The sequence below is a fragment of the Mytilus californianus genome, unplaced genomic scaffold (assembly GCF_021869535.1).
Source record: "Mytilus californianus isolate M0D057914Y unplaced genomic scaffold, xbMytCali1.0.p SCAF_22, whole genome shotgun sequence".
Taxonomy (NCBI): domain Eukaryota; kingdom Metazoa; phylum Mollusca; class Bivalvia; order Mytilida; family Mytilidae; genus Mytilus; species Mytilus californianus.
Genome location: NW_026262671.1, coordinates 7101144 through 7115331, shown reverse-complemented (window position 1 = coordinate 7115331; position 14188 = coordinate 7101144). Strand labels below are relative to the sequence as shown.

Here is a 14188-nt window from a genome sequence, read left to right as displayed (position 1 = left end):
ATCTTAGATATCATTATAATATCTAATATCTAATACTATTTATTATGATTTTAACCTTATTTTACATGATTTCCAAAGCATCAGTAAATACAGGTGAGCGACACAGGCTCTTGAGAGCCTCTAGTTTACAAGCATAATTTTTGTCATACATTTCAAACGTTTTATTTCATTAACTGTAAATCTATTATGTGCATTCCCCTATCACACTGAAAACATAGACAACAGCAAAAGTAGGTGAGACACTGGGTTCCGCGGAACCCTTACGAATTTTTCATATGGTTAGGGAAAAATAAGATTAGATCTGCCTCCATATCTTTATAAAAATCATTAGAGAAATAGATTCAACCACAGAATTGTTCTTTTTTTTTTATTTAACTGTCTCAAGAGGAAAAATAGTATATCACACTGGATAATGTCATCATAGATACTATGATTAAAAGTGCATTGTTAAAATCTATAAAGATTAAATGAAATATATAAAAATATCAGTTATATCAGAAGAGGTACATACAGCAGCATGTAAATTCCATTTTTTTTCCAGGTTACACAACTTTAGTGTATGGTGTCCACAGTAACTGCCGATTAAAAGACATTCCTCATTTACATGAAACACAATCAAAAGTTGAAATAATACCTCCATTACCAAATGTTCAAGTCAAATCCTCTTTTCCTCAGTCAGCCATGTTTATTACTGAATCAGATGGTGCGAATGTTGTGACGACTGCTTCTGCCTCTTTATATGCAGGTCAAAGGTAAGTTTATTGGTAGCTAGGATGTTTTGTCTTTTAGAATTCTTAAATGATTTGAAGGTAGGCACCAAAGAAAAAAAGACCCACAACATCTATGATGAATTCATATGATGAAATATGTGCAAGGGCTAAAAAAGGATGAAAAAAAATCTTGATAAAACTAAGAAATATTTTTTTAATAGTAAATACATGTACTGTCAAATCATTGGCAAATAGTTAAATGTTGGAATAGTTTGAAATATATATGAAATCCATTAATTATTACAAATAGTTAAAATGGGTTCATAGTCGAAGGCAAAACTTTTTGCTTGAAAACATATTAAGTTTACCACAAATGATAAGTACTTGAAAATAAAATTGTGTATAAGAATCTAATTACTGTAAATTCAGAAATTATTGCACGCATTTATTATTGCGAATTTTTTAGAAAGGACTAAAACGTGAGATTAATTATTGCAATTTCAGAAAAAATGTGCATACAGTTATATGTATCAGATATAAGAATGCGAGTTCTTATTAATGGGATACTCTTTCAATTGCATTATTCGCATTAATAAAAACCTTGCATTAATTTCTGAATTTACAGGAATACAATATTTTATAAACAAGCTGTTTAATAGTATCTTAAAGTATGTTTTATTTCATCTTAAGTATTCTATATAAAAAAGAAGATGTGGTATGATTGCCAATGAGACAACTCTTCACAAGAGACCAAATGACACGAAATTAACAACTATAGGTCACCGTAAGGCCTTCAACAATGAGCAAAGCCCATACCGCATAGTCAGCTATAAAAGGCCCCGAAATAACAAATGTAAAACAATTCAAACGAGAAAACTAACAGCCTAATTTATGTACAAAAAAATGAATGAAAAACAAATATGTAACATATCAACAAACGACAACCACTAAATTACAGGCTCCTGACTTGGGACAGGCACATACAAGTATACATAGTTTTAAACTTACTAGATATATTTAATTGTCATTTAAGAATGTTTGATAACAATTTATTTAATTTTCAGTGAAGAATGTTTGATAACAGTTCACAACACTAGTGTTCAGCCTGTTGAGAGAGTTGAAGTCAAACTTAGGTGTAAATCTGAAGAGAAGAGTAAGTGTACAGGAAAAAAATTATCACCATTTTTGATTTGATTTGATTTGATTTTTGCTGTTTTAACGCCACTTTTAAGCACCGCTTTTGGGCTGTTTTGTGGCGGCCAGTTTTTATTGATGGAGGAAGCCGCAGTGCCTGGAGAAAACCACCGACCTTGGATAGAAAAACTGACAATCCTAAATTAAGATTGGAGTCGAGTGCACCCGGACGAGCGAGGCTCGAACTCACAACCTCAGTGTTGACTGGCTAGTGATTACAGTAGTAACTACTTAAACCACTTGGCCACCGAGGCCCCCTCACCATTTTTGAGACATACTACAAAAGTGCTGCAACAGTTATACACAATTTTCTGTTTTAGTTTATTAGTCCCCTACTGACGAAGTCGAAGGGGACTTTAGATTTGCACTCCATCTGTGTGTGTGTCTGTCTGTCCGTCCGTCCATCCGTCAGTCCGGCAAATCAGTTTTCCACACTTTTTTTCTTCGTACTTTAAGATATTGATTTGATATTTGGTATTTTGTTTTATCATGACAAGTTACAGATCAAGTTCAAATTTTGTTAAGGTCTGATGATTTTGTGCACTATGGTCCTTGGACTTACAAAATTAGTTTTCCACACTTTTTGTCATCATGCTTGAAGATATTGACCAAGTTCGAATTTTGTTCCGGTCTGATGATTTTGTGCAGAGTTATGGTCATTGGACTTAGAAAATTCACTTAAGTAATCAGATTTCACACTTTTTGTCATCTTGCTTGAAAATATTGCCTTGATATTTGTTATATAAATTACACCATGACAAGTTATAGATCAAGTTAGCATATTGTTCCAGTGCAATTAATTTTTAGCCGGTAGGGGACTGTGTATTGCCATGCAATACTCTCAGAATGCTTGTTTTTTTTCGAGCCTTCGACTTTTGTCAAAAAAGCGAGACATAGCGATCCTACATTCCGTCGGCGTCAACCACAAATATTCACTCTGTGGTTAAAGTTTTTGAAATTTTAATAACTTTCTTAAACTATCCTGGATTTCTACCAAACTTGGACAGAAGCTTGTTTATGATCATAAGATAGTATCCAGAAGTAAATTTTGTTAAAAAAAAATTCCTGTTTTTCCATATTTTACTTATAAATGGACTTAGTTTTTCTGCCAGGAAACATTACATTCACTCTGTGGTTAAAGTTTTTAAAATTTTAATAACTTTCTCAAACTATCCTGGATTTCTACCAAACTTGGACAAAAGCTTGTTTATGATCATAAGATAGTATCCAGAAGTAAATTTAAAAAAAAAAAATCCTGTTTTTCCGTATTTTACTTATTAATGGACTTATTTTTTCTGCCAGGAAACATTACATTCACTCTGTGGTTAAAGTTTTTAAAATTTTAATAACTTTCTTAAACTATCCTGGATTTGTACCAAACATGGACAGAAGTTTGTTTATGATCAAAAGCTAGTATCTAGAAGGAAATTTTTATTAAAATTTTGTACTTGTTTATCCATATTTTACTTATAAATGGACTTTTAACTATGAAAGTTTTTCTTGCAGTTAACATTAGATACAGTCTGCAATTAAATTTTTTAAAACATTTATTAGATTCATAAACTATCCTGGATTTTTACCAAACTTGGACAGAAGCTTCTTACAACAAAAAAATTGTATCGAGAGGAATATTTTTATTAAATTTTTTCCTCATCTCATTTTTGTTGAGCCTGTGATTAACAGCAAAAGTAGGCGAGACACTGGGTACCGCGGAACCCTTACGAATTTTTTACATGTAAGTTAGTTTTGAAATCCCAACCTTTTTTGATAGCTTCTGGCTTATTTTTTGTTGGAGTTAATACTTTTGTTCATTTGCTTGATTGGTGATTGAATTGATGCTTCTTTTATTATTTTATTGGGGTGTTAAAGCGTTAACTGAAGTACATTGCTGTGCTTCATATTAAAAATGGGTGCAACCTCAATGTTTTACAACCATATAAAATTATGAATAGAATAAAATTGAGAATGGAATTGTGGAATGTGTCAAAGAGACAACAACCCGACCAAAGAGCAGAAAACTGCCCAAGGCCACCAATGGGTCTTCAACACAGCCAGAAATTCCCGCACCCCCTGAGGCGGCCTTCAGCTGGCCCCTAAACAAAAATGTGTACTAGTTCAATGAAAATGTATGTCACACTAAACTCAGAAAGATATAAATGAACTAAAATTAAAAAACGTACAAGACTAACAAAGGCCAGAGGTTCCTGATTTGGGACAGGCGCAAAAATGTGGCGGGGTTAAACATGTTTTGTGAGATCTTAACCCTCCCCCTATACCTCTAGCCAATTTAGAATAAACAAACACACAGCAATAAGCACAGTAAAACTCAGTCTAAAAGAAGTCTGAGTCTGATGTCAGAATAGGTAACAGAAGAAACTTAGCAAAATGACAATGATAAATAAATTAACAAAGGACTACCATCAGTTATACTGACATGCCAGCTCCAGACCTCAATTGAACTGATTGAAAGATTATGTCTTCATCATATGAAAATCAAGTACAATCCCTCCTGTTAGGGGATTAGTATCATGCCATCATAAAATATATGAGAAGAACATAACCCGTATCATGCCAACAACTGGTTTTAGAGTAAATGTGTTTATTTCCGATGCAAAGACCTTATGAGTGAATCAATATTAATTCCAAAAGCATTCAAGTCTTATAATTACATTTTTATGCCACAACCATGAAATTAAGAGTTAGATCAAGCTTTTCCTTTGTTTTTCAAAGCATTAGCTTAATATTGTCATGGATAGCATGTGTAGTCTTAGCTGTTGTATATTATACAGAAATAAGATATGATAATGAAGTGCCTCGCGATTGTGGTCAGCCAATCAAAAATATGGATTCTAATGAATCATACATGTAATGTAATTATTTACAAAAATACAATGTGAATAAATGTCAGATTTAAAGATACATACAGGTGTGTACTACTACACTTGATAAACTTGACTACCCATGAGGGTCTTGCACAGTCTGTGAAGTACATATGAAATGGACTCATAACTTTGTTTTGCCTTAATTTTGCTAAAATTGCAACAGAGAGCTTTAAGAAATCCATGAACAAAATAAAAAGCTTTAAAATTATGACAAAATCAGGTGGGTAGTGTATGTAAAATGAGATTGAATGCAGAGAAACAGATAATCTTGGAAACCCTGTATGGTTGTACTTTCATTTAATGTATTTATATGGATCTTAGGTATTATAAATGAAATTTCAACTGTCATTACAAATATATTTTTTTTCTTAATCTAAAAGATGTATAATTTTGTTAACAAATGTTTAAATAACATTGAATCTCAGATTTACATACAATTTCTTTTTCTTTTTGCCATATATTTCTCCAAGATATTTAACTGGTGTTCAGATAATATAGAATCACAACTGCCTATACAGTTATTTTTTTTTCTCTTTACAGTGTATTTCTCCAAGATATTTAACTGGTATTCAGATAACATAGAATCACGACTGCCTATACAGTTATTTTTTTTTCTCTTTACAGTGTATTTCTCCAAGATATTTAACTGGTGTTCAGATAACATAGAATCACAACTACCTATACAGTTATTTTCTTTTCTCTTTGCAGTGTATTTCTCCAAGATATTTAACTGGTGTTCAGATAACATAGAATCACAACTACCTATACAGTTATTTTCTTTTCTCTTTGCAGTGTATTTCTCCAAGATATTTAACTGGTGTTCAGATAACATAGAATCATAACTGCCTATACAGTTATTATTTTTCTCTTTGCAGTGTATTTCTCCAAGATATTTAACTGGTGTTCAGATAACATAGAATCATAACTGCCTATACAGTTATTATTTTTCTCTTTGCAGTGTATTTCTCCAAGATATTTCACTGGTGTTCAGATAACATAGAATCACAACTACCTATACAGTTATTTTCTTTTCTCTTTGCAGTGTATTTCTCCAAGATATTTAACTGGTGTTCAGATAACATAGAATCACAACTACCTATACGGTTATTTTCATTTCTCTTTGCAGTGTATTTCTCCAAGATATTTTATAACTGGTGTTCAGATAACATAGAATCACAACTGCCTATACAGTTATTTTTTTTTCTCTTTACAGTGTATTTCTCCAAGATATTTAACTGGTATTCAGATAACATAGAATCACGACTGCCTATACAGTTATTTTCTTTTCTCTTTGCAGTGTATTTCTCCAAGATATTTAACTGGTGTTCAGATAACATAGAATCACAACTACCTATACAGTTATTTTCTTTTCTCTTTGCAGTGTATTTCTCCAAGATATTTAACTGGTGTTCAGATAACATAGAATCATAACTGCCTATACAGTTATTATTTTTCTCTTTGCAGTGTATTTCTCCAAGATATTTAACTGGTGTTCAGATAACATAGAATCACAACTACCTATACAGTTATTTTCTTTTCTATTTGCAGTGTATTTCTCCAAGATATTTAACTGGTGTTCAGATAACATAGAATCACAACTACCTATACAGTTATTTTCTTTTCTCTTTGCAGTGTATTTCTCCAAGATATTTAACTGGTGTTCAGATAACATAGAATCACAACTACCTATACAGTTATTTTCTTTTCTCTTTGCAGTGTATTTCTCCAAGATTTTTCACTGGTGTTCAGATAACATAGAATCACAACTACCTATACAGTTATTTTCTTTTCTCTTTGCAGTGTATTTCTCCAAGATATTTAACTGGTGTTCAGATAACATAGAATCACAACTACCTATACAGTTATTTTCTTTTCTCTTTGCAGTGTATTTCTCCAAGATATTTCACTGGTGTTCAGATAACATAGAATCACAACTACCTATACAGTTATTATTTTTCTCTTTGCAGTGTATTTCTCCAAGATATTTAACTGGTGTTCAGATAACATAGAATCACAACTACCTATACAGTAATTTTCTTTTCTCTTTGCAGTGTATTTCTCCAAGATATTTAACTGGTGTTCAGATAACATAGAATCATAACTGCCTTTACAGTTATTTTCTTTTCTCTTTGCAGTGTATTTCTCCAAGATATTTAACTGGTGTTCAGATAATATAGAATCATAACTGCCTATACAGTTATTATTTTTCTCTTTGCAGTGTATTTCTCCAAGATATTTAACTGGTGTTCAGATAACATAGAATCACAACTACCTATACAGTAATTTTCTTTTCTCTTTGCAGTGTATTTCTCCAAGATATTTAACTGGTGTTCAGATAACATAGAATCATAACTGCCTATACAGTTATTATTTTTCTCTTTGCAGTGTATTTCTCCAAGATATTTAACTGGTGTTCAGATAACATAGAATCACAACTACCTATACAGTTATTTTCTTTTCTCTTTGCAGTGTATTTCTCCAAGATATTTAACTGGTGTTCAGATAACATAGAATCACAACTACCTATACAGTTATTTTCTTTTCTCTTTGCAGTGTATTTCTCCAAGATATTTCACTGGTGTTCAGATAACATAGAATCACAACTACCTATACAGTTATTTTCTTTTCTCTTTGCAGTGTATTTCTCCAAGATATTTAACTGGTGTTCAGATAACATAGAATCACAACTACCTATACAGTTATTTTCTTTTCTCTTTGCAGTGTATTTCTCCAAGATATTTCAATGGTGTTCAGATAACATAGAATCACAACTACCTATACAGTAATTTTCTTTTCTCTTTGCAGTGTATTTCTCCAAGATATTTAACTGGTGTTCAGATAACATAGAATCATAACTGCCTATACAGTTATTATTTTTCTCTTTGCAGTGTATTTCTCCAAGATATTTAACTGGTGTTCAGATAACATAGAATCACAACTACCTATACAGTTATTTTCTTTTCTCTTTGCAGTGTATTTCTCCAAGATATTTCACTGGTGTTCAGATAACATAGAATCACAACTACCTATACAGTTATTTTCTTTTCTCTTTGCAGTGTATTTCTCCAAGATATTTAACTGGTGTTCAGATAAGATAGAATCATAACTGCCTATACAGTTATTTTCTTTTCTCTTTGCAGTGTATTTCTCCAAGATATTTAACTGGTGTTCAGATAACATAAAATCACAACTACCTATACAGTTATTTTCTTTTCTCTTTGCAGTGTATTTCTCCAAGATATTTCACTGGTGTTCAGATAACATAGAATCACAACTACCTATACAGTTATTTTCTTTTCTCTTTGCAGTGTATTTCTCCAAGATATTTAACTGGTGTTCAGATAACATAGAATCATAACTGCCTATACAGTTATTTTCTTTTCTCTTTGCAGTGTATTTCTCCAAGATATTTAACTGATGTTCAGATAACATAGAATCATAACTGCCTATACAGTTATTATTTTTCTCTTTGCAGTGTATTTCTCCAAGATATTTAACTGGTGTTCAGATAACATAAAATCACAACTACCTATACAGTCATCAAAGAAGATGTGTTTTAGTGTGTGTGTTTCTGGTCATTCTGATTTTCTTCTGTCTTCCTTCAGTAAACATTCATCTACTTCAGGTAAGAAAGATAAAAACACACCTCTTAAATATTTAGGTCTGCAAATGTTAACATAAACGGTTCAAATGAGAGGTCTATATTAAGCATAGAATTAAGCAGCACTGGTATTCCTATCTGAACTTTTCTTTTATATTGTATATGATTTTTATGCCCCCACTGTAGGCAACAGGGGCATTAAGTGCTACCCTGGACTGTTCATCCTTCCGTCCTTTTTTCCGTCTCTCTGTCCTTCCGTTCGTCCCATTTTAGTTTCCTCACTCTAACTTAGTTTGTCTCATCCAAAATTTATGAAACTCATACACATGCTAAGAACCAGAACACGCAGACAGAGTTGAATTCGGGCTGTGAGTAGTTTACTGTTTTAGAATTGTGCCCCTTTTTAACTTTGAAAATTGCAAAGCTTGAGGGGGACCATTCGTCTCCTCAGACACATTCTACTTTTATTTTTACACAAGTAGATCAGTTTTGATCTGGAGAGCAAAGAATACCTACCACATAGAGATATTATACAATTATAGCCTTGTATTAGGTTGATAAAGGATACCTACTACATAGAGATATTATACAATTATAGTCTTATATTAGATTGATAAAGGATACCTACCACATAGATATATTATACAATTATAGCCTTGTATTAGGTTGATCAAGAATACCTACCACATAGAGATATTATACAATTATAGCCTATATTAGATTGATAAAGGATACCTACCACATAGAGATATTATACAATTATAGCCTTGTATTAGGTTGATAAAGGATACCTACCACATAGAGATATTATACAATTATAGCCTTGTATTAGGTTGATAAAGGATACCTACCACATAGAGATATTATACAATTATAGCCTTATATTAGATTGATAAAGGATACCTACCACATAGAGATATTATACAATTATAGCCTTGTATTAGGTTGATAAAGGATACCTACCACATAGAGATATTATACAATTATAGCCTTGTATAAGTTGATCAAGAATACCTACCACATAGAGATATAATACAATTATAGCCTATATTAGATTGATAAAGGATACCTACCACATAGAGATATTATACAATTATAGCCTTGTATTAGGTTGATAAAGGATACCTACCACATAGAGATATTATACAATTATAGCCTTGTATTAGGTTGATAAAGGATACCTACCACATAGAGATATTATACAATTATAGCCTTATATTAGATTGATAAAGGATACCTACCACATAGAGATATTATACAATTATAGCCTTGTATTAGGTTGATAAAGGATACCTACCACATAGAGATATAATACAATTATAGCCTTGTATTAGGTTGATCAAGGATACTTACATGTACCACCTTGTAAAAAACCTTGCATTAGGTTGATTAAAGAATAATTTAATTTTGGATATAACACGTCTTCTGGTTGGCTGAAAGTGTTTTGTCTATCAGTTCATTGACATAATTTTGTCATATATATTTATGGATCTCTATGAAATTTAAGAAAAAGGTTCAAAACCACAAAAGGAAGGTTGGGATTGTTTTTGGGGTGATGGTCCCAACCATTTAGGAATTAGGGGCCAAAAGGTGCCCAAAACAAACATTTTTCCAGTTTCAGGACAATAACTTGTGTATAAGTATTTTTTTTGGGGGGTCAATATTTTTTCCTCAAGATTTAAGAAATTGTCAATTTTCCAAAGAAAAATTAGGGGTCACAATTTATTTTGCTAATTCTTTGTATATAGTCTGAAAACAGATTTACTAAGTATTGCGCAACAGCACAGTGTATTGAACAAAAGCAAGAAATCTTCAATTGAATATAAATTCAAATCATGTAACCAATTTCAAGTTCTTTGACTACATTTATTCTGTGTCAGAAACCTATAATATGTCAAATATAAATATTTAATTACAATTCAAATTCAGACCTGTATCAAGCTTGAATAATGTGTCCATTTTTGCCCCAACTATTCATGGTTGGACCTCTGCGGTCATATCCAGTTGCGCTCGGTGAAGCAGTTTATTTATCATATTTTAAAAATGTGATAAAAGCAATAAGTGTTTTAATTTCAATACAAAGAAAATTTGTGTTCTTCATTTGTAAAATTCCAGATTTTAAATTAGAAGAGAACTTTTAACTGCATATTTTACATGTTTTGTCAGATTAAAAAAAAATTAAAGACGAAAGGTTTCAGCACTGACTCTGTAATTGTTTTTGTTTAACAGGTAGTGAAGTAAGTGAAAATACTAGTGCTGTGATAAAAGACACTGTTGTTCATAAGGTAAGTACATCAAGGGATACAGCTGTATGAGTAGAAACTGGGTCAAATTCCGACCTGTGACCTTAAGGCGTTTTGCTAGCAACCTGAAAATCTCATTTAAAAGGACCTTTGACCTTTGAAAATGTTCAAAACCGAGAATCAAATCAGTTTAGAAATGTTTAGTTTGCCTAAATTGAGCTGGGTTTTTGGGTTGCCTTCTCATCGACATAAATGCTGCATCTTGTTTTATTCATAATAACAATGTTCTGCACAATGTTTTATGTTTTCCAAAGTGATTGAACCTAAAGGAAGGACGGTGATGGACAAATAACTGATACTTATATTAGGTGAATCCAAACATAAAAAAGTACAACAATAATACTGAACTGTAAGGTAAATTCAAAAAGGTGAAGTCTATAAAATCTGACAAAATCAAGGGTAATTCACCAATGGAACGTGTGAAAAACAATTTTATATTCATGACTTGGTACAGGCATTTTCTGAAGAAAAAGGTGGGTTAAACCTGATTTTATAGCTAGCTAAACCTAAAAACTATAAACTAAAAGATAAAGGTATGCTTTATGGTATTAATAATTTTAAAACAAGATTTCAATACATGTATCATATTTCAGTGTTTTGAGACAACACTCCAGATACAGTATAGTGGTGGAGAGGGATTAATGTCTGGATTCTGTAGACTCTGTTCCATAGCTTTTACTGTAGATATTTTACCGTCTGTGATATTTGTCAATTGGGATGTTCTTCCTGCTGAGGGGTAAGTGAAACCACTGTGTTAGTGGTGGAAAAGGCCTGAGGGGTAAGTGAAGCCACTGTGTAAGTGGTGGAAAAGGCCTGAGGGGTAAGTGAAGCCACTGTGTAAGTGGTGGAAAATGCCTGAGGGGTAAGTGAAGCCACTGTGTAAGTGGTGGAAAAGGCCTGAGGAGTAAGTGAAGCCACTGTGTTAGTGGTGGAAAAGGCCTGAGGGGTAAGTGAAGCCACTGTGTAAGTGGTGGAAAATGCCTGAGGGGTAAGTGAAGCCACTGTGTAAGTGGTGGAAAAGGCCTGAGGAGTAAGTGAAGCCACTGTGTAAGTGGTGGAAAAGGCCTGAGGGGTAAGTGAAGCCACTGTGTAAGTGGTGGAAAAGGCCTGAGGGGTAAGTGAAGCCACTGTGTAAGTGGTGGAAAAGGCCTGAGGAGTAAGTGAAGCCACTGTGTAAGTGGTGGAAAAGGCCTGCAGAGTAAGTGAAGCCACTGTGTAAGTGGTGGAAAAGGCCTGAGGAGTAAGTGAAGCCACTGTGTAAGTGGTGGAAAAGGCCTGAGGAGTAAGTGAAGCCACTGTGTAAGTGGTGGAAAAGGCCTGAGGAGTAAGTGAAGCCACTGTGTAAGTGGTGGAAAAGGCCTGAGGGGTAAGTGAAGCCACTGTGTAAGTGGTGGAAAAGGCCTGAGGGGTAAGTGAAGCCACTGTGTAAGTGGTGGAAAAGGCCTGAGGAGTAAGTGAAGCCACTGTGTAAGTGGTGGAAAAGGCCTGAGGGGGTAAGTGAATCCACTGTGTAAGTGGTGGAAAAGGCCTGAGGGGTGAGTGAAGCCACTGTGTAAGTGGTGGAAAAGGCCTGAGGTCAAAATCAGCATGGCTGTGTAAGTTTAAGTGTGGCTTAATATATGTTCAGATTTTACAGTCCTTATATTCCTGATTTGACATAGGTTCCTGCTTAGAACAGAGTGTAGCATCCAAAGGTGGATCCAAGGTTCAGGTAAAGGGAGACATAAATTTCAGTCATGGTATTAAATAATAGTGTAGAGCGTAGGGAGGCAATTTTGTTTAAGATTTCTTGTTAAGAATGTTATATTATAGAACAATAGGAGGGTTGGGCATACACTGTCTACTCGCCCTACCTGATTCTGCCTATTACATCTATCATATATTGATTGGCAATATTAATTTCGCTTTACAATCTTATTAAAAAAAAACTCACTGAACACAAAGTTTGAAAATTTTATAGTTTATATAATTTGCCTTCATCTTTTGGAATAAATTTGTTTGTTATTCCTTATGATAATTTTTGTTTATCGGTCAACCTAATTTGTTTGAGACACCAATGTATTTGTGCTACAATTGTGCTTTCGGGACACTAAACAAAAACTTAATCATTATTTCTTATTATTATCACTATGTCCGAGTATATTGATGACACATTTATTTTTATATTACAGCCCTGACCACTGTGTTTTAGTATTTGATGTGAAGAATGTGAGTGGTCATCAGATAGAAGTACAGTACACTGCTGATCAAAATGTTATCTTAGAACCAGAAGAAGTGAGAAGGTATGGATAAAAAAGGATAAAACCCAGTATTAAAGTCACTTAAGTTTATTTTTTATTTCTGTAAATCGAAAATTTTGTGGCGTATAGAATTGAAAAATGTTGAGCAATCGACACAAATGCATAGTTAAATATTGCCATGCCAGCAAATGCTGCATAGAAATAATGTTACTAAAATTTAAAGTGAGTTTTTTTTGGGGGTGGGGACCTATCCTGTGGCTATATATTTTAGCAATAATAAATAATTGAAAAATTTCTGAATTTACAGTATTTTATTATTATGTTTTAATAATTACTTTATTAATTATAGTATAGAAATTCATAATTATGTGTTTTCTGTTATCTTTATCAACTGTCTGGTCCCAAAAATAAGTTATTTAAAAATTTCTGTAATTACAGCTTTTGACTATTATGTTTTTATTCATAGATCAGAAATTCATTATAATGTGTTTTCTGTTAACTTTATCAACTGTCTGGTCACCAAAACATGTAATTTGCAGCTATGAAATATGGAACTGAATGTGACAAATTTGCAGATATGAAATATGGGATTGATTGTGACAAATTTGCAGATATGAAATATGGGATTAATTATGACAAATATTACATGCTTCAACTTTATATAATTACAGGGTATCTGTACAGGTAGAAAGATGTATTTTTCCTCCTGAGCCAGAGCCTTCTGTAGACCTGAAGAACACTGTGATTAAACATATAGGACATTCCAATCACTATAGTCAATTCTTGGCTAGTTTTGTGGACATTCGATGGAATATTGTATCCTTTGTATAGTAGGTCTGTTATGATGAAGTTGTCAGGGAAACAGATCACATGTCATCTTGTACAGTAAATTTGTAAACTTTTAACAAATTTTTTTATCAATGGGAAAAGATGAGGGGCCAATCAGATTCTGTTATTATATTTTCTTTAAGAATGTTCTTCGGAATTAGTATTTATCTTGTTTTAATTTTGATTCACATAATTGAATAAGGTTTCAAAATTCTTGAAATTAGTGTTTAACAAGAAGCTAATGTGTGTAAAATAGCCTTGGCTCATATCTGTTTGTGTCCAAAAACTATTTATAAAATGGCAATTTCAGGTCAATTATGTGACCTGTTTTCACTAAAGCATCCAGATAATATCAACTTGTTCATTTATGAATAAAATAAATATAAATGTGAAAGGCTTTAATAATTTTACAATTTTTGCAAGTTGAGAT

General features: G+C 32.7%; 1 protein-coding gene across 1 annotated transcript in view; it reads left to right on the top strand.

Annotated features, from left to right (window-relative positions):
* LOC127732201 (trafficking protein particle complex subunit 9-like) overlaps positions 1-14188 on the top strand; it is a 66598-nt gene that overhangs the window by 46435 nt on the left and 5975 nt on the right. Inside the window, exons 14-20 of the mRNA XM_052241277.1 lie at positions 542-752; positions 1775-1863; positions 8262-8411; positions 10617-10672; positions 11284-11426; positions 12862-12972; positions 13602-13746. Of these exons, the coding sequence (XP_052097237.1) occupies positions 542-752; positions 1775-1863; positions 8262-8411; positions 10617-10672; positions 11284-11426; positions 12862-12972; positions 13602-13746 (905 nt within the window). The remainder of the gene's footprint in view (positions 1-541; positions 753-1774; positions 1864-8261; positions 8412-10616; positions 10673-11283; positions 11427-12861; positions 12973-13601; positions 13747-14188) is intronic.